This window comes from Bos indicus x Bos taurus, chromosome 7, assembly GCF_003369695.1.
Source record: "Bos indicus x Bos taurus breed Angus x Brahman F1 hybrid chromosome 7, Bos_hybrid_MaternalHap_v2.0, whole genome shotgun sequence".
In the NCBI taxonomy this organism is placed as follows: Eukaryota; Metazoa; Chordata; class Mammalia; order Artiodactyla; family Bovidae; genus Bos; species Bos indicus x Bos taurus.
Genome location: NC_040082.1, coordinates 61,156,626 through 61,180,028, shown reverse-complemented (window position 1 = coordinate 61,180,028; position 23,403 = coordinate 61,156,626). Strand labels below are relative to the sequence as shown.

General features: G+C 40.4%; 1 protein-coding gene and 1 non-coding gene across 3 annotated transcripts in view; both read right to left on the bottom strand.

Annotated features, from left to right (window-relative positions):
• The window catches only part of CDC23 (cell division cycle 23), a 28,411-nt gene extending 7,847 nt beyond the window's left edge, over positions 1-20,564 (bottom strand). Inside the window, exons 1-16 of one of the 2 annotated variants that reach the window (XM_027546399.1) lie at positions 20,379-20,564; positions 20,221-20,293; positions 18,329-18,466; positions 16,904-16,946; positions 16,275-16,380; positions 16,047-16,179; positions 14,097-14,274; positions 13,916-14,013; positions 13,695-13,776; positions 4,750-4,903; positions 4,376-4,495; positions 3,706-3,781; positions 3,327-3,388; positions 1,849-1,927; positions 1,652-1,771; positions 452-1,450 (exon numbers count right to left, since the gene is read on the bottom strand). In XM_027546399.1, the coding sequence (XP_027402200.1) occupies positions 1,280-1,450; positions 1,652-1,771; positions 1,849-1,927; positions 3,327-3,388; positions 3,706-3,781; positions 4,376-4,495; positions 4,750-4,903; positions 13,695-13,776; positions 13,916-14,013; positions 14,097-14,274; positions 16,047-16,179; positions 16,275-16,380; positions 16,904-16,946; positions 18,329-18,466; positions 20,221-20,293; positions 20,379-20,539 (1,794 nt within the window). In that variant the 5' untranslated portion in view covers positions 20,540-20,564 and the 3' untranslated portion in view covers positions 452-1,279. Of the gene's footprint in view, positions 1-451; positions 1,451-1,651; positions 1,772-1,848; positions 1,928-3,326; positions 3,389-3,705; positions 3,782-4,375; positions 4,496-4,749; positions 4,904-13,694; positions 13,777-13,915; positions 14,014-14,096; positions 14,275-16,046; positions 16,180-16,274; positions 16,381-16,903; positions 16,947-18,328; positions 18,467-20,220; positions 20,294-20,378 lie in introns of those variants that run through there. The other variant, XM_027546400.1, reaches the window with a different exon arrangement.
• Positions 17,929-18,055, bottom strand: LOC113896751. Its single transcript, XR_003512120.1, has one exon. It is a non-coding gene; the product is annotated as a small nucleolar RNA ACA64 (small nucleolar RNA).
• Positions 20,565-23,403: the final 2,839 nt, after the last annotated feature.

Genomic DNA, 23,403 nt, shown 5'->3' with positions numbered 1-23,403 from the left:
AAAAACTGAAAATCAAATATCATCCAGGCCCCTGGGAACTTTGCACAGGAATGGCAGTAGAGACCAGCAACTGGTATACAGCTAACCCAAGAAATCTTAGTAAGAAATGAATTCAAGAGATACTAGATATTCTAAACCTTCCTTAATAAAAAGTGAAGTGTCATATGTTAGGAGATGAATGGGTAACAGACTTGTTCTGGAAAAAGAATCAAGGAAGGCTGGGCCCTGAGCTCAGAATAACCCATAGTATCCACTGTACAAACCAATCACAGCAGACATAATCACAGCATATTACCTCCTACGGAACACACAAGCACAGGCCAGAAACTCTCCAAGAATACAGCAGAAATGATTACTTTTACCTTGTCTAACAGGTGAAGGTTAGAAAAAATCATTCTGCTGGAGATGGGGCGGGGGGGGGGGGGGGGGGGGGGCGAAGAGACACAAACAATTACGTCAAAAATATTTATTAAAACAGACCGACTCAAAGAGTTTATTCTTATCTGTATAGTCACAAAAGTTACACACCCAAATATCTGTGAAACTCTGTAATCCTGTCTCCTTGCTCTGCTTTAGTAGGGGTATAGCTAACTCTAGACATGTTTCCCCTTAGTAGGGGCCATCAGTTCCACACTCAGTGAGTCCTTTTGCCCCTTTGTTCAACTCTACTTGTTACTTCCAATTTGAAAGTTTCTAGGAGACACCCCAAAATCATGTTTTGGAAGAATGTCTTCCTAGTGAGAACAAAAGTACAGCTAGAATCCATTTAAAACTAATCTCTGATATCAAAGTAGTCATGCTCAGCACATCAAAGAATGATGAGTCATGTCTGTCTATCCAGTGCCCTGACCTTCCTAGGGTATCCAGTGCCCTATTGTCAGCAGAGGGTAAAGTGGCAGGCTTTCTTCCTTGCCTTTCTAAAGAAATCTCCCACTCCCAGCAGCATTTAAATTTTGTTTCTGTAGACTTGCCTGTGCTAAAGTGCTGTTAAAGGGATGTTTTGTGGGGGTGCCAAAAGACCTGGGAAAAAGGCCAAGATCTGTAGCCACTCTAAACAGAAGGGAGATAGAAGTGCTTCAAACTGGCAGAAGACAGTATCTGTTCCTGCCAGTCTACTGTTCGTTCTGTCAGTCTACTCTGAAGGTGATTCTGTAAGCTGTCCCCAAGGAGTTGTAAAACAAAAAGAAATAAGGTCCTTGGAAAAATAGACGTGGCTGTTCTTTACATGGAGATAAGGCTTAATATGGGTCTGGCAATGTTCTGGTTTGAAAGCAGCCAACTATGGCGTGACTGAAGACAGGTTGAGTGGAGAAACTCTGCGTGTGGGAGTGTTGTTAGCAGACAGTGAGGCAGGGAGGAAAAAGGGAGCAGGTATCTCAGTGGAGGGAGTCTCGCCTTGGTTCCGAAGCTGTAGGATTTGCCTGAGCAAGGCCTTACCTTCTTCCCGGGTCTGAAACAAGGTCAAGCAAATGTATCAAAATATATCCAAAGTTATTCTCAAAACCAGGTTCTAAAATACTGACTTATAAAGTTCCTCAGAACAAGGTAACCTCTCCACTCACCCTTTTAACCACCTTCTACCCCCAGATCACAGTAAAGTCATGTCCTCAAACTTAAAATCCAAGTCTTTCACTAAAGTACTGATACTTACATCATTGAATGCACAACACTTCTGAGCACAAGCTGAAGCTTCATCCCACAGCTTGCACTTAAAATAGTACTGGGCCAGATAGCGGAAAGCAGTGCTCTCCTCCAAGTGTTCCACTATTTCCTAGATAAGGAAAGCAGGAATGACTGAGGTGATAAGAATAAGATCAGCAACCCAATTCTCATGCTAATGACACATACCCCACATGAATAGATATCTTGGATATACTTGATGTAACACTGGGCTGCCTGTTCTGACTCAGTCAACTGTTCATGAAGCCTACAAAAGAAATCGGTCTTTAGGTACAAATCATATTGCAAAGCAAGCTAGAGATAAAAAAAAAAGTAAAAGCACACAAATAACATCAAAAAATGACAATATATAGACAAGTACAAATTTTGACATAAATGACACAGTGGGACCCAGAATAATATTAGTGCCCAGAAGTGATGGTTACTTCATCAAAGCTCCAAATCATTCTGCTTCTGGTGATGGAGGGAAAGTTAGTAAATACTTAAGCTGGAAAACAAACCATTGCAAAAATTGCCTGGTAATACCCTGAGTAAGGTCAAAAAGATACCAAGCAATTCAGATTTTTTGTAAGAATCCAGAAAATAACTGGTAGGAATGAAACTGCATTTAAGAACCTCTTTCCCTATCATTTCTGAGTTATTCTGTATTTTTCTGGGGCTGAAGAGGAGACTGATACCTAAATGAGTTTCTCTAGACTGCTCTCACATAAAATTCCATTTCTTTCAATTAGTTCTTGAATTTTCCAAATGGGAAAACAATTCCCCTTCAAAAAGTACTAGCATTCTCTTGAGTCAAGATGACTAAGTTTCCAGATCAGTATTCATACACTGTACTACATCCCTGAGTTTGGCTTAAAACTCAACATTCAGAAAACTAAGATCATGGCATCTGGTCCCATCACTTCATGGCAAATAGATGGGGAAACAGTGGAAACAGTGACAGATTTTATTTTTGGGGGCTCCAAAATCACTGCAGATGGTGACTGCAGCCATGAAATTAAAAGACACTTGCTCCTTGGAAGAAAAGTTATGACCAACCTAGACAGCATATTAAAAAGCAGAGACATTACTTTGCCAACAAAGTCTAGTCAGAGCTACGGTTTTCCCAGCAGTCATGTATGGATGTGAGAGTTGGACCATAAAGAAAGCTGAGCGCCAAAGAATTAATGCTTTTGAACTGTGGTGTTGGAGAAGACTCTTGAGAGAGTCCCTTGGACAGCAAGGAGATCCAACCAGTCAGTCAATCCTAAAGGAAATCAGTCCTGAATTTTTATTGGAAGAACTGATGCTGAAGCTGAAACTCCAACACTTTGGCCACCTGATGCGAAGAACTGACACATTTGAAAAGACCCTGATGCTGGAAAGATTAAAGGTGGGAGGAGAAGGGGACGACAGAGGATGAGATGGTTGGATGGCATCACTGACTCGATGGACATGAGTTTGAGGAAACTCTGGGAGTTGGTGATGGACAGGGAGGCCCAGCGTGCTGCAGTCCATGGGGTCACAAAGATTTGGACACGACTGAGCAACTGAACTGAACATCCCCTCATTCATGTAGATGATGGATAAGAGGCTCTAGAACATGCAGGATCCACCTACCAGAGAAGCCAACAGAAATATAACTAACATTTCACTCTTTCACTCACTTTGCCAGTTTTACCAGAGCCATCTTTTCCACATCTCCCACGGCATAAGCTCTCCAATAGCACTGTCAATAAAGAAAGAAATAAACTAGTCACTTCAATCATTGCCCCATGTGCCATGACTCACGCAGGTCCTGCAATCCTCCTAGAAGTTCAGATTTAGAGAATACAAAGCATTTTTACTAGATCTGAGGCCCAGGCTACATATTAACATTCCCACTATGTCAGCCCTGCTTTGCTTTATACACACTATGAGCCTATAAATATTCAGACTTCCCTATGTAGACAGATACAAATGAAGGAAAATTAAGCACCAATAGCTCAACCCCTCATCCAAACATTAGGTTTCCACATAGATTCTCCAGAACCCAATTTCAGGTACCTTTTTGGCTTCCACTAGTTGATTAAGTTTCTCATAACATTCTCCTAAAGCAACCAGCATACGAGAATCATTGGGCCTGTGAGGAACGAAAAATAGGAAACCTGAGCAAAGACTTTAAAGATAACTGAAGTCCTCCCTTGAGGAACCACCACCACAACTGTTTCAAACCCATGAAAGGAATGGGCTTTAATCCAATACTTCGTATATTATTTTATGTGCACAATTATACTACTTTTTAAATTAATTAATTAATTTGGCTGCCTTGGGTCTTAGTTGCGGCATGGGGGGTCTTTGTTGCATCATGCAGGATCTCTCGTGGCAGTGCAGGGACTCAAGTTGTGATGCACAGGCTCAGTGGTTGTGGCGCTTGGGCTTAGTTGCTCCACAGCATGTGGGATCTTAGTTCTCCAACCACAGATCAAACCCACATCCCCTGCATTACAAGGCGGATTCTTGACTACCAGACCACCAGGGAAGTCCCCACAGTTATGCTATTAACATATTAGTAGAATACACTACATAAAAATGACCAAACAACATATGGCATGTTTAAACTTAGGTCTCCAAAAGTCAAAACCATTCACTGTGATTCTTTAGTAGCTATCAAAGAGAAAGAAAAGTGTCAGCCCTTCCCACAACAAACATATCATCAGGCGGCGGTCAGACTTACCGAAGCTGGTGGGCCCGTCTATAATAATAAAGGCAATAAAACGGCATCTTAAGGATTTCATAGGTCTGCCCAAGGCCATACCAGGCTCTGTAGTCCCGCTTATTGACCTCAATAGCATGCCTAAGAAATGGAAGAGAAAACTGGTAAGGAGGCAGAATCAAAGTTAGTGACTTGCAGACTCAATAAAGTCAAAGTGTCAGTTGCTCAGTTGTGTCCGACTCTCTTTGGACCCCACGGACTGTAGCCTGTCAGGCTCCTCTATCCATGGGCAAGGAAACTAGAGTGGGAAGCCATTTCTTTCTCCAGGTGATCTTCCCAGAGGTTCCTAAAATCACAACAATCTGCTCCACCTCACCCTCCAACTAAAACCTCACCTATAAGCCTGAATAGCAGCAGACGTATTCTTCATTTCCATGTACTCATGTCCCATTAGCGTCCAGGCCCCAAGATACCGAGGATTCAATTTCAAGGCTCTCTGGAAATACAAGGCTGCTTTCTCATGTTGAGAACGCAAACTATAATAATTGCCTGATTGGAAAAAAAAAATATGTGAACAACTAGAAAGATTAAAATAAGTCACTAAAATAGGCAGCATTTTACAGGGTAGGCAAGAACTCATTCCCCCAAAGTCCTTGCAGAAAAGCCAAATTGTATAGGCAATATCATCATTTCCTTGGAAAATATCACACATTCTGTTTTTTTTTTTTTTAAAGTGTTTCCTAACACCACAAAAGTTTTCTTCATTGTATTTCCTCTGGATATTAGCATTATACATGTATTTTCTTAATAAAGGGTAAGATATTCCTAGAGTATGCTTCAGATTGGTAGTTTTCCAACTATCTTCCAAGGTCCCTAAGGAAGTACCTGAAAGGTTAAAAATGTAGAACTCTGAACTCCTCTCTTCCACAAGAATCAAGGAAGTTCTACTATCACTGGTCTTAAAAAGAGTATATGAAAGATTTTAGGATTCTGTTAAAAAATGTATTTGAAGAAAGGGAATAAAGATTATCTGACTTGTCTCAACTAGTAAATGCATAAATGAAATGTGGTATATATCCAGACAATGAAATACTTCTCGGCAGTAAAAAGAAAAGAACTACTGACATATGCTGCAACATGGACAAACCTCAAAAAACAGCTCTGTGAAAAAAGCCACATGATAAGACTAAATATTCCAAGATTCCATTTAAAATTTCTAGAAAGGGCAAAACTGCACACTCAAAAGGCAGATCTCCTGGGGATGGGAGTAGGACTGACTTAAAATAGACTCAAGAGAATTTGGGGTTATGATAGAATTTTGTAAACTGGATTATGATTATGGTTACACAACTTAATAAGTTAGCAAAAAACTCAATGAACTGTAAACTTAAAATGGGTAAATTTTATGGTACACAAATTATCCCTTAATAAAGCTATCTTTAATATATACCAATAAAATGGACAGCCTAGAAGAAATGGACACATTCCTAGAAATATATAATCTCCAAAAATTAAAACAGGAATAGAAAATATAAACAGACCAATTACCAGTAATAAAACTGAATCAGTAATAAAAAAATTCCCAACATACAAAAGTCTGGGACCAGATGGCTTCACAGATGAATTTTATCAAATATTTAGAAAAGAGCTAACAATTATTTTTCTTCAAATTATTCCCAAAAATTAGAGGAAGGAATATTTCCAAACTCATTCACAAAGCCAGCATCACCTTGATACCAAAACCAAAGATATCTCAAAAACAAGAAAATTACAAGCCAATATCACTAATGATCATAGACAAAAAAGTCCTCAAAGTATTTGCAAACTGAATTCAATAATACATTAAAAGGATCATACATCATGATCAAGTGGGATTCATCCCAGGGATACATGGATGGCTCAATACCTGCAAATTAATCAATGTGATATCAATTTTCATTAAAAAAAATGAAAAATAAAAATTATATGATCATCTGTACAGAATCGCTATGTTGTATACCTGAAACCAATATAATATTGTAAATCAACTATACCTCAATTATTTTAAAAAGAAGAAAAAAATTAGAGACATACCAAGACTTCTGAATGATTTCTCAGGAGATATTGTTGAATGAGAAAAGTAAAATGCAGAGAAATGGGTACAGTATGATCCTATTTTTGTAAGCAAACAGCCCATTAAACCCTGCATCGTTGTTGTTTAGTCAACAAGTCATGTTCGACTCTTTTATGACCCCAGGGACTGTAGCCCACCAGGCTCCCCTATCCATGGGATTTCCCAGGCAAGAATACTGGAGTGGATTGTCGTTTCCTTCTCCAGGGGATCTTCCTCACACAGGGATTGAACCTGCCTCTCCAGCACTGGCGGGAGGATTCTTTACCACTGAGCCACCAGGGAAGCCCAAACCCCGCATATGTGTATGTATATTTTTTATGTGGTACCGGAACATGCTAACACAAGCATTTTAAAGGATGAAGGGTGCAGTGAGGGGGAAAAAAAACAAAACACCTCCTTTATGTAAAAACTGTATGTGCATAAACTAAATAAAAGGGTGGATTTAGATATATACATATACTAACTTACAGAGATCATGATAAACTGTCAAATGGAAAAAACAAATTGTGAGAAATTTTATGATTCCACTCTGGTAAAAAAACAAGTAATACTATTTCTATATATGCGTTTGTCTTTTTTTAAAAAATTTGTCTAGATACAGCTGTCAGTTTGATTCAGGAGAAATCATTTATAACAACTGTCTGTATTACATAAGATCATATGTTGATATGATATGAATATCAACATAAGTTGATATTCATCTGGGAAAAAAGATGGGAGGTCTTTATGTACATAAAGATAGCTTTGCTTCTGTCACTGACTCAGAACCAGATACAGAAAAATAACCAAACTTTAAGCAGACTGTCCAAGGGTTAACTTCTGTAATAGAACAGAAGTGAAGCAGTGGTAGCAGGAGTATCAGCTTTAGCTACTAAAGGAGTCAGGATGACAAAAGAGATGCTAAGTAAGTCAGAATAGGCAAGTTCTGTGCAAAGATTAAGTAGATGAGCTTTTCTGACCAGTTGCAACAGCTACAATGTATTGTATAATTACAATGTGCTGGGCAACTTAACATTGTTATAAGTGCTCTGTATGTATTAATTTACTTAATCCTTAAAACAAACACATAAGAAAAAGTTCTATTGATAAATCCCTTTATGGATGAGGAGAATTTAAATCCACTGTCATACAGCTAGTGAATAGCAAAACCAAGAGTTAAACTTGGGCAGTTTGGTTCCAGAGTCCAAATCTTCACCATGCTACACAGTAATAGATATATATACATATACACTCATTACATATATATATTTGTGTGTGTAAAGCTGCCTTCAGAGAGTAGAACTCCAGAAAAGATGCAAAAGGAAGCATTCCACTCACATCCAGACATAAAATCAGAAGCAAGAAATAAGTGGGGGTTTCTTGCCATCACTCTATTCATCACTCTACTGTTTCATTCTCTTTCAGGTCCTCAAGTTTCTTCTCTCTCCACCCTTTTTACTCCTTTCAATTCCTCTGAATTGGCTATAATATGGAAGCTGAAATATACTTTTTATCTTATCTAACGTTCCTTATTCTTAAAATAGGTGAGCTGAATTCAACAAACATTTATTGACCATATGTTAGGAACTTTGTTAGGCATTACAGATATACTGGGGGCAAAGGACAGGATGGCTCAGCAGTAAAGCATCTATCTGCAATGCTGGAGATGCCAGTTTGATCCCTGGGTCAGGAAGATTCCCTGGAGGAGGAAATGGCAACCCACTCCAGTATTCTTGCTGAGAGAATGCAATGGACAAAGGGGCCTGGTGGGCCACAGTTCAAGGGTTTGCGAAGAGTCAGACACAACTGAGTGTATACGCATGCATAGACATATTGAAGAGAAAACAAAAACAGTTCATTAAGAAGTTTACCAAAAATAAAAATAAATTTTAAAAGTTTACTAATCAATTATTTTCAAAAACAGATGGGAATTCGCTGGTAGTCCAGTGGTTAGGACTCCTTGCTCTCACTGCCAAAGGCCTGGCTTTAAACCCTGCTAGGGGAACTGCTGCTGCTGCTGCTGCTGCTAAGTCGCTTCAGTCGTGTCCAACTCTGTGCGACCCCAGGGATGGCAGCCCTTCAGGCTCCTCCATCCCTGGGATTCTCCAGGCAAGAACACTGGAGTGGGCTACCATTTCCTTCTCCAATGCATGAAAGTGAAAAGTGAAAGTGAAGTTGCTCAGTCATGTCCGACTCTTAGCGACCCCATGGACTAGAGCCTACCAGGCTCCTCCATCCATGGGATTTTCCAGGCAAGAGCACTGGAGTGGGTCACCAATGCCTTCTCCACTAGGGGGACTAAGATCCCATAAACTGTGTGGCACGGCCAAACAATAAATAAATAAAACCCCAGAAACTCCTAAAGCATTACTCTTCGTATGTATGTCTCCTTTGATTTTAACTGGTTTTAAGTTAGTAGGCTAAAAAAGAACAGTATCTCCCCTACTTATATTTCCTTTCTTCAGGTAAAGGACACTGTTGTAAATCTAGTTACCCATTCATCAATTTCTATTTGTTCTACTTCCTAAACATCTTCTAAGTCTAATCACCTCTCTTCATTCCTCCTGCCAATACCTCAGCTTGGGCTCATCTCTAGACTGGTTTATTGCAAAAGCCTCCTTGTTGGTCTTCCTGCATCTAGTCTTGCCCTTTTGCTAATCTTCCCAGCCCAGTCTCCAGTTATCATTTGAAAATGAAAATCTGAAAAAGTTTATCACTGTCTGGTCTAAAATCCATCAGAAGACTTCTCCTGCCTTAAGAATAAAATCCAAACTTTTGGCAAAGCATAAAAGGCTCTTCAAGATCCGGCCCCTTTTGTACATCCCCTCCTCCCACACAGTGCTTCAGGATCACTGCCTGTTTCACACTTCTCTGCACTGCAATACCCCTCCCAAGTCAATCCATCTTCTCCCTTAGTCAACTCTCCTTCAGATCTCACCTTCTCAAGACGCCTTCCCTAAGATTAGACTGGATTAGCTAGCTATCTGTCCTATGTACTCTCTTTGTATCCTATGCTTACTTCAATCATAACACTCAACCCACTACATCATTGTTTCTTACTGATCTTCCTTAGTAGGTAATGGGGTATGTACTGCAACACATTTTACAGTACCTGGTATTCCGAATATGTTGAAAGAATGTTTTCTGAATAAACTGGAATTCCATCCTCACCTTAATGGACTTTATGCTTCACTCATAATGCTCTGACATTGAAAAGATCATCTGTTCCTCTTACCTATGTTTCCATTGTCGTTTTATTATTAGTTGCTCAGTTGTGTGCAACTCTGCGACCCCACAGACTGTAGCCCACCAGGCTCCTCTATCCATGGGATTCCAGGCAAGAATACTGGAGTGGGTTGCCATTCCCTTCTCCAGAGGAACTTCCCAACCTATGGATCAAACCCAGGTCTAGGATTTTTTTTTTTTAATGTTTCTTTCCCATACTGGACTACAACTCCTTCAAGGTCTGGAAATATTTACTGAATGACTGACCTGAAATTCTATCACTTTATTAACAACAATGTCACCAAAGATCCAGGAACAAGGTCTTTCATCTCCAGGAAACTTAGGCTTTCAATCACAAACAACCAAAGTTACTTTTATCCAAGAGTGGCCATTCATCTATTTGTGTCAACTGATTATCACGCTACCCTAGGGTGACCAAATACATGGGACCACAGTTCTCAATGGAGGATGATTCTGACCCCAAAAGGTTATTTGGCTTCACCTGCGAACATTTTTGGTTGTCCCACCTGGCAGAAGGAGGTTACTGACATTGAGTGGTTAGAAGCTGGGCATACTGCTAACATCCTGCAGTGTACAGGACATGCATGTGTGCTCAGTCGTTCAGTCGTGTTCGACTCTTTGCGACCCCATGGACTGTAACCTGCCAGGCTCCTCTGTCCATGGAACTATCCTGGCAAGAATACTGGAGTGGGTTGCCATTTCTTTCCCCAAGGGACCTTCCCAACCCAGGAAATGAACCTGTATCTCCCAAGGCTCTTGCATTGGCAGGTGGATTCTTTACCACTGAGCCACTGGGGAAGCCTCAGTGTACAAGACAGCCTCCCGAAAAAGAAATTAAAACCAAAACTGTCAACAGAGCCAAGCTTGAGACACCCTTGTATAGAAAAAAGAGGTAATCTTATTTTTTTTTTCATAGAATTGGAAATTCTTACAAACATTTTAGTAATATTAGTAAGTTTAAAATGCACACCCTTTTGATCCAGCATTTCGCTGCAAGGAACTTATTACACAGAAAGAGTTGCATAAAAGACTTCCGTGGTAGTACGATGGATAAGAATCTGCCTGCCAGTGGAGGGGAAACGGGTTCAAACCCTGATCTAGGAAGATCCCACATGCCGAGGAGCAACTAAGCCCATGTGCCGCAACTATTGAGCCTGTGCTCTAGAGCCAGTGAGCCATAAGCGCTGAACTCATGTGCTACAACCACTAAAGCCCGTGCACCTAGAGCCTGTGTTTCACAAGAGAAGCCACCGCAATGAGAAGCCTGTGCACCACAAAGAGTAGCCGCTGCTCACCACAACTAGACAAAATCCATGAAGAGCAACAAAGACCCAGTGTAACAAAAGTAAGTAAGTAAAAATTAAAATTGAAAAAGAAATAGTTGCATAAACAAACAAAAATAAATGCGTACATACAAAGATGTTTCCTAAAGTAATTTTTGTATATTAACAAACAGTCAGTTCAGTCGCTCAGTTGTGTCTGAATCTTTGCGACCCCATGGACTGTAGGGTGCCAGACTTCCCTGTCCATCACCAACTCCCAGAGCTCACTCAAACTCATGTCCATCTAGTTGGTAATGTCACCCAACCATCTCATCCTCTGTCATCCCCTTCTCCTGCCTTCAATCTTTGCCAGCATCAGGGTATTTTTCAGTGAGTCAGTTCTTCACATCAGGTGGCCAAGGTATTGGAGTTTCGGCTTCAGCATCAGTCCTTCCAATAAATATTCAGGACTGATTTTCTTGACTGGTTTGATCTGCTTGTAGTCCAGTTCAGTTCAGTTTAGTTGCTCAGTCATGTCCGACTCTTTGCAACCCCATGAACTGCAGCACGCCAGGCCTCCCTGTCCATCACCAACTCCCAGGGTCCACCCAAACCCATGTCCACTGAGTCAGTGATGCCATCCAACCATCTCATCCTTTGTCGTCCCTTTCTCCTCCTGCCCTCTATCTTTCCCAGCATCAGGGTCTTTTCAAATGAGTCAGATCTTTGCATCGGGTGGCCAAAGTATTGGAGTTTCAGTTTCAACATCAGTCCTTCCAATGAACACCCAGGACTGATCTCCTTTAGGATGGTATGGTTGGATCTCCTTGCAGTCCAAGGGACTCTCAAGAGTCTTCTCCAACACCACAGTTCAAAAGCATCAATTCTTCTGTGCTCAGTTTTCTTTATAGTCCAACTCTCACATCCATACATGGCCACTGGAAAAACCATAGCCTTGACTAGACGGACCTTTGTTGGCAAAGTAATGTCTCTGCTTTTTAATATGCTGTCTAGGTTGCTCATAATTTTCCTTCCAAGGAGAAAGCGTCTTTTAATTTCACGGCTGCAATCACCATCTGCAGTGATTCTGGAGCCCAGAAAAATAAAGTCAGCCGCTGTTTCCACTGTTTCCCCATCTATTTGCCACAAGTGATGGGACTGGATGCCATGATCTTAGTTTTTGGAATGTTGAGTTTTAAGCCAGCTGTTTCACTCTCCTCTTTCACTTTCAACAAAAGGCTCTTTAGTTCCTCTTTGCTTTCTGCCATAAGGGTGGTGTCATCTGCATATCTGAGGTTATTGATATTTTCCCCAGCAATCTTGACTCCAGCTTGTGCTTCATCCAGCCCGGCATTTCACATGATGTACCCTCCATAAAAGCTGAATAAGCAGGGTGACAATATACAGCCTTGACGTACCCCTTTCCCAATTTGGAACCAGTCTGTCATTCCACGTCTGGTTCTAACTGTTGCTTCTTGACCTCCGTACAGATTTCTCTGGAGGCAGTTAAAGTGGTCTGGTATTCCCATCTCTTGAAGAATTTTCCAGTTTGTTGTGATCCACACAAAGGCTTTGGCGTAGTCAATAAAGCAGAAGTAGATGCTTTTCTGGAATTCCCTTGTTTTTTCTATGATCCAACAGATGTTGGACATTTGATCTCTGGTTCCTCTGCCTTTTTTAAATCCAGCTTGAACATCTGGAAGTTCCTGGTTCACATACTGTTGACGCCTCACTTGGAGAATTTTCAGCATTACTTTGCTAGCATGTGAGATGAGTGCAACTGTGTGGTAGTTTGAACATATTATGGCACTGCATTTCTTTGGGACTGGAATGAAAACTGACCTTTTAAAGTCCTGTGGCCACTACTGACTTTTCCAAATTTGCTGGCCTATTGAGTACAGTACTTTCACAGCATCATCTTTTAGGATTTGAAATAGCTCAACTGGAATTCCATCACCTCCACTAGTTTTATTCGTAGTGATGCTTCAAGTAAGGCCCACTTGATCTCACATTCCAGGATGTATGGCTCTAGGTGAGTGATCACACCATCGTGATTACTGGGTTGTGAAGATCTCTTTTGTATAGTTCTTCTGTGTATTCTTGCTTCCTCTTCTTAATAGCTTCTGTTCTGTTAGGTCCATACCGCTTCTGTCTTTTATTGTGCCCATCTTTGCATAAAATGCTCCCTTGGTATCTCTAACTTTCTTGAAGAGAAACACTAGCCACAACTTATACAATAGAAAATCAATTAAATTTTAAAAAGGCACATCTATATAATAAAATACTACATAGCCATCATAAATAATACAACTCTAGATGTAATACCATGAAAAGATGGAAGAAGATATATTTTAGGTTAAAAAAAAAAAGGACATTACAAAGCAGTGTATATAATGACACAATTTTTGTAAATAACCATACCTGCATATATACCATTTTTACTATTTACACAGAAAAATATTCTGGAGTTGTATCCACCAAACAGTCTTGGGAGTGGGATTACAGTGATCCTTGACATCCTACTGTATATAATTTTATTACCTTTAACACTCTTATTTTTGGCAGGATCCCAGTTCTTTGACCAGAGGTTGAATCCATGTCCCCTGCAGTGGAATCTCAGAGTCTTAATCATTGGACTGCCAGAGAACTGCCCCCCCTCCTTTTTTTTGACACTTTATATTGTTGTTATTTGGATTACTTGCAATAAAGATAAATCTTGAAAGAAAAAAATGACTCTTACCAATTACACAGCATGTTTCTACACGATATTTATCAATCTCACAGAGGTTGTGAGCCAGATAACTCAACTCAGATTTCATGCTCTGAAAGAAAAGAAAGATGATCTAAGCATGAAAAAGAAACCCTTATTTTTCTTGTATCTAATGCTATGAGGTGACAATCCAACCCAGGAGATTCAAAGCACAAGAGCTTAATCAAGTCCAAGCAAAGGAAGCAGCTCACCCTGACATAAAGAAGGTTGGAGAATGTGTCCATATTTTCAATCCTGTAAGGGTCTTGTTTCCTTAGCTCATTAAAAATAGAGAGGGCTTTGTCAATATCTGCAGAAATAAGACAGAGTTCAGAAAACAATACAGTGCTACGTTCAGGATTTGATGGTACTTTGTTATCCTTATTCACTCACCTCTGATATTGTGATAGGCAACTGCAATTTGGGAAACAATATATGAGCTCTTAGAGAAGCCCACATCAATGAGATTCTGATATTTTTGCAGGGCCTCCTCTATCAACTGCAACTCTGTGTATATATGGGCCAGAAAAAACTCTTTCATCCAGGTGTCTGGCAAAGACAGGAACTTCAGCTGGCAGCAGGAGAGAGAGGGAAATACTTAATATACTTTGACCTCTCTCCCAAATGAACATCAAGGAACTATCTTTATTTTCTAAAAGAATTTATCACCTAAATTTTATTAGAGCACCTAATAATGAACAGGTGTGTGTGTGTATTCAGTCACTTCAGTCAAGTTGAAGTCTGCAACCCTATGGTTTGCAGCCTACCAGGCTCCTTTGTCCAGGGGATTCTCCAGGCAAGAAAACTAGAGTGGGCTGCCATTTCCTCCTCCAGGGGATCTTCCCAACCCAGGGATCAAACCTGCATCTCTTATGTCTCCTGCACTGATAGGCAGGTTCCTTAGCACTAGCACCACCTGAGATGCTGTTCAATTAAGTGAATAGGACTCACAAACATAACAGCGGGAATAGAGAAGAATGGTCTAGCTTCAGAAAGATAGGATTTGAGGTGAGTCTTGGAGGATGGGTAAAAACTGAATAGAAAAGGGGAGAGGAAGAGAAAAAAGACAACATTCTAGGTAAGGGTAACAACAGAGGAAAAAGTCATGAGTGTAGGTAAACAGGATGAGACAACTAGTTCAGTTTGAGGGGAGGCTATGTGTTGGGAAGCTGTAGGAAAAAAAAAGACTGAACTAAGAGTGGGTGCTATGCTACAACCAGAAATGGGATGCAATGTGAAAACACTGCAATCTTTGTTAAGAGAATGACATGATGACATGAGTGCCTTAAGAATAAGTTTGGAAACAGTATGTAAGATAGCTTGGAAATGGGAAGTACAAAAATAGGAAAGCTAGATAGAAAGTATTTATTACTTTTAAGTAATCTAGTTTTGAGATGATAACCAAGATGGCAAAGGGAACCAAGAGAAAGAGATGCAGACAAGAAGGAAACCATGGCAATGTTTGGTGACTGACTAGATAAAGGGAGATGAGAAAAAGGGAAGAGACAAAATATGACTTTGAGGTATCAAGACTGAGTACTTTCTGAGAAGGAGTGATGTAACTGAGAGTCCATCAGGTTGAGAGAAAGAAAGAGAACTGAAGAGGCAAGATGAGAAATGTGGTTTTACATATTTTAAGTTCAGAGCTTAATGAAAGTGTGGTAGGCAGTTAGAGATAAGTGAATAGAAGTAAACCAAGATTAAGATTTCAGACTCAAATTAAGTAGCATGTATCATTATTAAGGGAAATCAACCAGCCCTTGGTCCCTTAGAGTCAACAAAAGGAAGTATGTTGTTGCTTCTATTAACTACTGAAGAACAGCAAAATAAACTCTGTAGACAACTCTGTAGACATTGTTCTCTAACAATGACTAATAAAACAACTGCAGTTTATAAAGCCATTTCATATACATTATTTCATTAATTAACAAATTTCTAAATCTTAACAGTCCTATGACAGTTCAGAAGAGACATTAAACATGCTTTTAATACAATTCTTGATTTAAGAGAAATTATTCCTATAGCATCTTTGGAATTAGGAAACTATAATAGCATTTAGTCTAGAAAACAAGTTACAGTAAAACTTGAATCTGAAAGCATGAATATGAAAAGATAGTCTAACACAACTGGATGCAAATCCAATAGCATCTACCAAACAAGACCTAGACATTAGTCTTTCAAATAAAGACCTAAATCCCAACAGTGAAAGAGACCACAGGAGAGGGAGCAAAGAGGTAGCTATAATGAAAGGTTTAGCAAAATTTTTCTCCCCCTCCCCGTTTATTAAAGAATTACATAAGACTTGAAGCAAAAGGTTTTTCATATAGCTTATCTCAAATTTACCATCTCTTTGTCAGTAATCAAGTTACAGAGTTCTAGCCAGGCTCCCCAGTGCAAAGGCAAAACATGAGTAGCCTCCACAAACACATCGATGGCCTCTTTCACTAAGTCCAGCTTTCGAAGCACCACACCATACCTAGAAAAGAAGGGAACGATCACAGAAGTTAATAACATCTCCCCTCTACTCAGAAGAATCTCTCTCTGAAGTTCCAAATTACTCTTAACACTTACAGATAAAGGCCAAAGCCATCAAGTTCCCGAGCCTGGTGTTTTTTGCTGAGCTCCACTCTCAATTCTCTAAGAGCCTCATTTTTCACTTGACCTTTCTCCAGAGGGCCTAGGAAAGAAACAGAGTTTCTGATCTAAGGGTAGACTGCTGCTTTTTATTTCATAGACTCAGATACTCCCTTTGGTGTCAACCAAAGTTACAACTGGAACTTCCAGCCAACATTCACCAATGGCCGATGACATCTTACACAGTCCATTTACTTTATTACAGAAACTGCAACTGATAATTGGTCTGCAGTTATATTCTGTTAGGTCCACATGGGTTTTTAAAATTTTGAGTTAATTATCAATATTTAAATATCAGAAGCCTCAACTAAAAATCTAAATTTCCAGGTTCAGGTTGCAGGGAACAGGGTAAGGCCAAGGGAAGAAAGCCCCTGACAAAATCAAGCCCACATTCCCACAAGGGAGCCCTCAGAGGCAGCTGGGTAACCACCAGTCAGTTGTGCTCTCCAGCTTGCAGACCTCTCCTCAGTCCACTTCCCATGTTTATATTACCTGCCTGGCTCCTACAGGAATTAGAATTTGCAACTTCTGCTTTAGTCCAAAAGGTAAGAGAAAGAAATTCATACCTAAGCTATCAACTGTTTCATCATCCTTCTTCTTTTCTCCAGACTGTAAGAGAAAATCAGTAAGTAGGTCTTTTTTCAGTTTATTCGGAAACCTGTTCTAAAACTAGCAGCCTGAATTGACCTAAAGTGTCCAAGTCCAGAATGAAATCTACTATTGGTCACTAATTTTAAACAACTATTTAGGAGCTCCCACTGAGAATCTGGAATAATTTGAGTACCAAAACAATAAAGTACAATAATGAATTATAAACAATTAAAAAAAAAAAAAAAAAGGTAACCTTGAGTCCATACTGACACTAGATGAATACATAAATAAATGAAGGGAAAATATGCTTTAAAAAAAAAATAAGTATTTTTGTATTTATTTGGCTACAGCAGGTCTTAGTTGCAGCATGCAGGATCTTTTTTTAGCTGCGGCATGTGGGATTTTTAGCTGAAGCATGCAAACCCTTAGTTGTAGCATGAGGGACCTGGTTCCTTGACCAGGGATTGAACCCAGGCCCCCTGCATTGGGAACAGGGAGTCTTAGCCACGGACCACCAGGGAAATCCTAGGGTCTTGCTTAGAGTAGAATTTACATCTCAAGAGAGTTCTGGAGTAGATCATTTCGCAACATTATAATAAAACTTCAGGCAAAAATTAACAATGAATTTCTTGACTAATGGTTATTTAGGTTCTTAATTTTTTGGCCTACTACAAAAAATACTTCAATGAACAGTTCTGTACATATATCCCTGTACATATACTGAAGTATCTCTATTGGACAAGTGAAGTTTCTTCAAGAATTATTTGGGCATAGTATTTCAAACTGACATAATCTGCCCAGAGCAGCAGGAGACATGAGTTCAATCCCTGGGTTGGGAAGATTCCCTGGAGGAGGAAATGGCAACCCACTGCAATATTCTTGCCTGGGTAATCCCATGGACAGAGGGGCCTAGCAGGCTACAGTTCATGGGGTCGCAAAGAGTCAGACATGACAGCGTCTGAGCACACAGCATGCACACATGCCCAGAGCAGCAGTCCACACATGTCGGGGTCTGGGTTTCACCTCACCACACAGAGGAGTGGGTGGTGAGCTGAGGCTCCCAGTGGCTCTGGGCAGCAAATTTTACCCATAGCCACAACCAAAGCCACAGGTGATTTTCAACCAATGCCAAAACTATATAAAGTTTTACTTCTGAAATAGATGGTCTACTGCACCCTGCCTTTATCAATAATGAATATTGTCAATATTTATATATTTTCTTTCATACCATTATTCTTTTTACTTTTCTTATGATGTCTTCTTTATTATTATTATTTATTTATAAAGTATATTCACCAAGTAGACTACTGCTAAATTATTGAAGATTAAATTTTTTCTATTGGGATGCTAAACATGGATGCTTCACTGATAACAGAATGACATCTTAAAACAACCCTCACCAGATATCTAGAATACATGTACAGAAAATAGGCTTTCTTGCTATTGCAGCCATGCAGGAAATGTGCTGCCCGATCATACTCTTTAACATCAAAGTAGGCCTTGGCCAGGGTATAAGCATCCATATCCTGGGCATCTTCCTAAAAAAGAGACAAGCTTATGTTAACGATTAAGAACAGGATAACAAAAGTTCAAATCCAAGAAGCATATTTATTAAATTCAAGATGTAAGAAACAATAATTATTTTCCTCCTCCCCAAAACCCAATACTTATTTATTAGTTTATGAATAAGGTAACAGTACATTCTTTCAAAATAAAAAGTTGGGGAAAGAACTTTAAAAAACTAAACCAGCACTCAGAAATTTGTATTGTTTCTACAAATGTAGTGGGAAGTAGCATATGCTTTAGTGTTAGGCAGCTAGATTTAAATTCTGACTCCTTGACTTCCTGGATTCAAGATGTTAGTAGGGAACTTACTTAGCTTCTCTGAGTATTCACTTCTTCATCTGTAAAATGGAGCCAATAATATACATATGATATAAGGAAAAAGTAAAAAAGTCATGAAAAGTATTTAGTATTAATATCTGACATTCCTTTCCTTCTCCAGACTTTTAAATGTCCACATAAATGCAATATATTGTGAATTAATTGTATTTTTTGGTCTTCAAGTTTTGACATATTAGTACTGTAAAAGCAAAAAACACAGCTATATTTCTTTATGTAAAAAAATTAAATGATACATGCTTGAGGTAAAAACATACAATTCCCTCAAATTCTAGGGATAAGTTGATTAAAACTTTAATAATTTCATTCTCTTCATCCTTCCTGCCCAAATATTGCCAGCACAAAACTGGAACCAAAATTATATTCATGTTTTCTTCATTGGATGAACATGTACTAAATGTGGCCATTAAAGCTTAGGATTCTGGTGGCCCTTTTCACATATACTCATCATCTGCTTATTTCTTCTTCCACCTCTCTCACTTGCATTATACATTTTTTGTGTGATTGTTTTTTTTTATTGGAATATAATTGCTTTATAATTTTGTGTTAGTTTCTGTTGTACAACATCAGTGAATCAGCCATAAGTATACATATATCCCCTCCCTCTGAGTCTCCTTCCCACTCTCCCATACAATCTATCTATCACAGAGTACTGAGTGGAGCTCCCTGTGTTACACAGCATCTTCCTGTTAGCTATATATTTTACACATGGTAGTGTATACATGTCATGCATTGTACCTTTTGGATTAATGAATATCTACTGCTTTTAAGTGTGTGTGTGTGTGTGTGTGTGGTTGGAGGAGGACTGGAATCAAGAAATGGCATCTTCAGGAAAAACAATGGATTATGACAAAAATCTTTCAGACTACACAGTCTATGTAAACATATGTACTATAGATCATACATAAAATGTATTCATATCTCATTTAACTCTCTCAGTATCCCCATAAAGTAAATACTATGATATGCATTTTACTGATGAGGAAACTGTGGCTCAGGAGGTTAATTTAGTAAACTGTCAAAAGTCACTAGTATGGCTGAGATTTGAACCCTGAACCGTCTGGATCCAAAATAGGTTTCGCACTGTTGTAAAAACCTTCGATGCTTCTCCACGTTATGAATACTGTCGAGGTTGAGCTGTAAAAATCTAAAAGGCTGAAATCTTAAGCAAGCATTATTTACTAATTCCTCCAAAAGCTTAAGTTGGAGCACCAAGTCTTTCTAAGCTTAACAAACACATACAGATAAAATTGCTTAAAATATCCATCTCTGTGAATGGCTTGAACTCCCTCTACAAACATCCCTGCTAAACAGTGTGCTCCCCTCTGGTGACAGGGCACCCAGTATCTGTTCTGATGCTGGGGAGCACTCGCTGTGAACACGTCGTTACCTCTGTAATAGGCGGCGGCGGCTGCAGCTCAGACAGAGGCAATGCCGGGAGGGAGAAGGCCAACTCCGCAGACCTGGAACAGCCACACAAACTGAATCAGCCCAAGCCCCCCAAGGCCGAGGATCCAACCCTGGTCCCCTCGGACCCCGACATCATACCACTTGCTACTGTGCAGTAGGCCTCGCTCCCGGGTGAGGCCCGCGATAAGTAGCAGCTGCTTTTTAATTTCCCGCAAATTTGAGAAATCGCAGCTGGATGGCAGGACCGGCACCGAGGAAGCCGTCGGGGCCACCGACACTATAGAGGAGCTCGCAGCCATTTTCCTGTCTCGGCCACCCCAACCAATCATCAGCGGAAATACTGCCTGACCCTCTGAACCAAAAAAGTCTGTCTGTTATTGGCGGGCTCTTGCTACAGAAAAACCAACCAGAAACCTTCCTTCTCGTAAAGTCACTAAGAGGTCGGGAGGGAAGAGACAATTACATCTCCGATTGGCGAAGAACTACTGGGGCGGGAAAGTTAGAACTAGAAACAGTGGGCAAAGCCACGATTTCTGGGCGGGGCAGAGAGGAATGAGTGAATGGAAAGGTGGACAGAGACGGTGGACTGGAAACTAGGGATGGGAGGGCAAGAATTTGCAGAAGGGAGAGAGCCCTACCCTGCACCTTAAGGATGATGTGATTGAACCAAAGATAGAGTGTACTTCCTGGGCAGATTCTCTGTCGCTGAATGACAGTGAGGTATGGTGTCTAGCAAGGATGTCTGATATACTCTATAGAATTTTTTTTTTTTTTAAGAAGTAAGATGTATGGCCACAGGTGAGTTCTTCCTATTTCAGTTCAGTTCAGTCCCTCAGTCGTGTCCAACTCTTGCGACCCCATGGACTGCAGCATGCCAGATTTCCCTGTCCACCAACTCCCTGGAGCTTGCTCAAACTCATGACCTTCACGTGGGTGATGCCATCCAACCATCTCATCCTCTGTCCTTCCCTTCTACCCCTGCCTTCAATCTTTCCCAGCATCAGGATCTTTTCCAGTGACTCAGTTCTCCACATCAGGTGGCCAAAGTATTGGAGTTTCAGCTTCAGCATCAGTCCTTCCAATGAATATTCAGGACTGATTTCCTTTAGGATGAACTGGTTTGATCTCCTTGCAGTCCAAGGGACTCTCAAGAGTCTTCTCCAACACCATAGTTGAAAAGCATCAATTCTTCAGTGCTCAGCTTTCTTTATAGTCCAACTCTCTCATCCATAAATGACTACTGGAAAAACCATAGCTTTGACTAGATGGACCTTTGTTGGCAAAGTAATGTCTCTGCTTTTTAATGTGCTGTCTGGGTTGGTCATGGAGAAAGAAATGGCAATCCACTCCAGTATTCTTGCCTAGAGAATCCTGTGGACAGAGGAGCCTGGTGGGCTGCTGTCCATAGGGTCGCATAGAGTTGGACAAGACTGAAGCAACTTAGCATGCATGCATGCGTTGGAGAAGGAAATGGCAACCCACTCCAGTATTCTTGCCTGGAGAATCCCAGGGATGGAGGAGCCCGGTGGGCTGCCGTCTGTGGGGTCGCACAGAGTCAAGACACGACTGAAGCGACTTAGCAGCAGCAGCAGCAGCTGAGTTGATCATAGCTTTTCTTCCAAGAAGTAAGCGTTTTTGAATTTCATGACTGCAGTCACCATCTGCAGTGATTTTGGAGCCCAAGAAAATAAAGCCTCACTGTTTCCATTGTTTCCCCATCTATTTGCATGAAGTGATGGGACCGAATGCCATGTTCTTAGTTTATTTGAATGTTGAGTTTTAAGATAACTTTTTCCCTCTCCTCTTTCACTTTCATCAAGAGGCTCTTTAGTTCCTCTTTGCTTTCTACCTTAAGGGTGGTGTCATCTGCGTATCTGAGGTTATTGATATTTCTCCCCCAGTCTTGTTCCAGCTTATGCTTCATGCAATCTGGCATTTCACATAATGTACTCTGCATATAAGTCAAATAAGCAGGGTGACAATGGACAGCCTTGATGTACTCCTTTCCCAATTTGGAACCAGTCCTTTGTTCCATCTCTGGTTCCAACTGTTGCTTCTTGACTTGCATACAGATTTCTCAGGAGGCAGGTAGGGTGGCCTGGTATTCCCATCTGCTTAAGAATTTTCCAGTTTGTTGTGATCCACACAGTCAAAAGCTTTGGCATAGTCTATGAACTCCTTATTGCCGAATTCAGACTTAAATTGAAGAAAGTAGAGAAAACCACTAGACCATTCAGGTATGACCTAAATAAAATCCCTTATGATTATACAATGCAAGAGGGAAATAGATTTAAGGTATTAGATCTGATTTGGAGAAGGAAATGGCAACCCACTCCAGTTCTTGCCTGGAGAATCCCAGGGACGGGGAAGCCAGGTGGGCTGCCGTCTATGGGGTCGCACAGAGTCGGACATGACTGAAGCGACTTAGCAGCAGCAGCAGATCTGATAGACAGAGTGCCTGATGAACTATGGACGGAGGTTTGTGACATTGTACAGGAGACAGGGATCAAGACCATCCCCAAGAAAAAGAAATGCAAAAAAGCAAAATGGCTGTCTGGGGAGGCCTTACAAATAGCTGTGAAAAGAAGAGAATTGAAAAACAAAGGAGAAAAGGAAAGATATATCCATTTGAATCCAGAATTCCAAAGAATAGCAAGGAGAGATAAGAAAGCCTTCCTCAATGATCAGTGCACAGAAGTGGAGGAAAACAATAGAATGGGAAAGACTAGAGATGTCTTCAAGAAAATTAGAGATACCAAGGGGACATTTCATGCAAAGATGGGCTCAATAAAGGACAGAAATGGTATGGACCTAACAGAAGCAGAAGATATTAAGAAGAAGCGGCAAGAATACACAGAAGAACTGTACAAAAAAGATCTTCACGACCCAGATGATCACAATGGTGTGATCACTCACCTAGAGCCAGACATCCTGGAATGTGAAGTCAAGTGGGTCTTAGGAAGCATCACTATGAACAAAGCTAGTGGAGGTGATGGAATTCAGTTGAGCTATTTCAAATCCTAAAAGATGATGCTGTGAAAGTGCTGTACTCAATATGCCAGCAAATTTGGAAAAGTCAGCAGTAGCCACAGGACTGGAAAAGGTCAGTTTTCGTTCCAGTCCTAAAGAAAGGCAATGCCAAAGAATGCTCAAACTACCACAC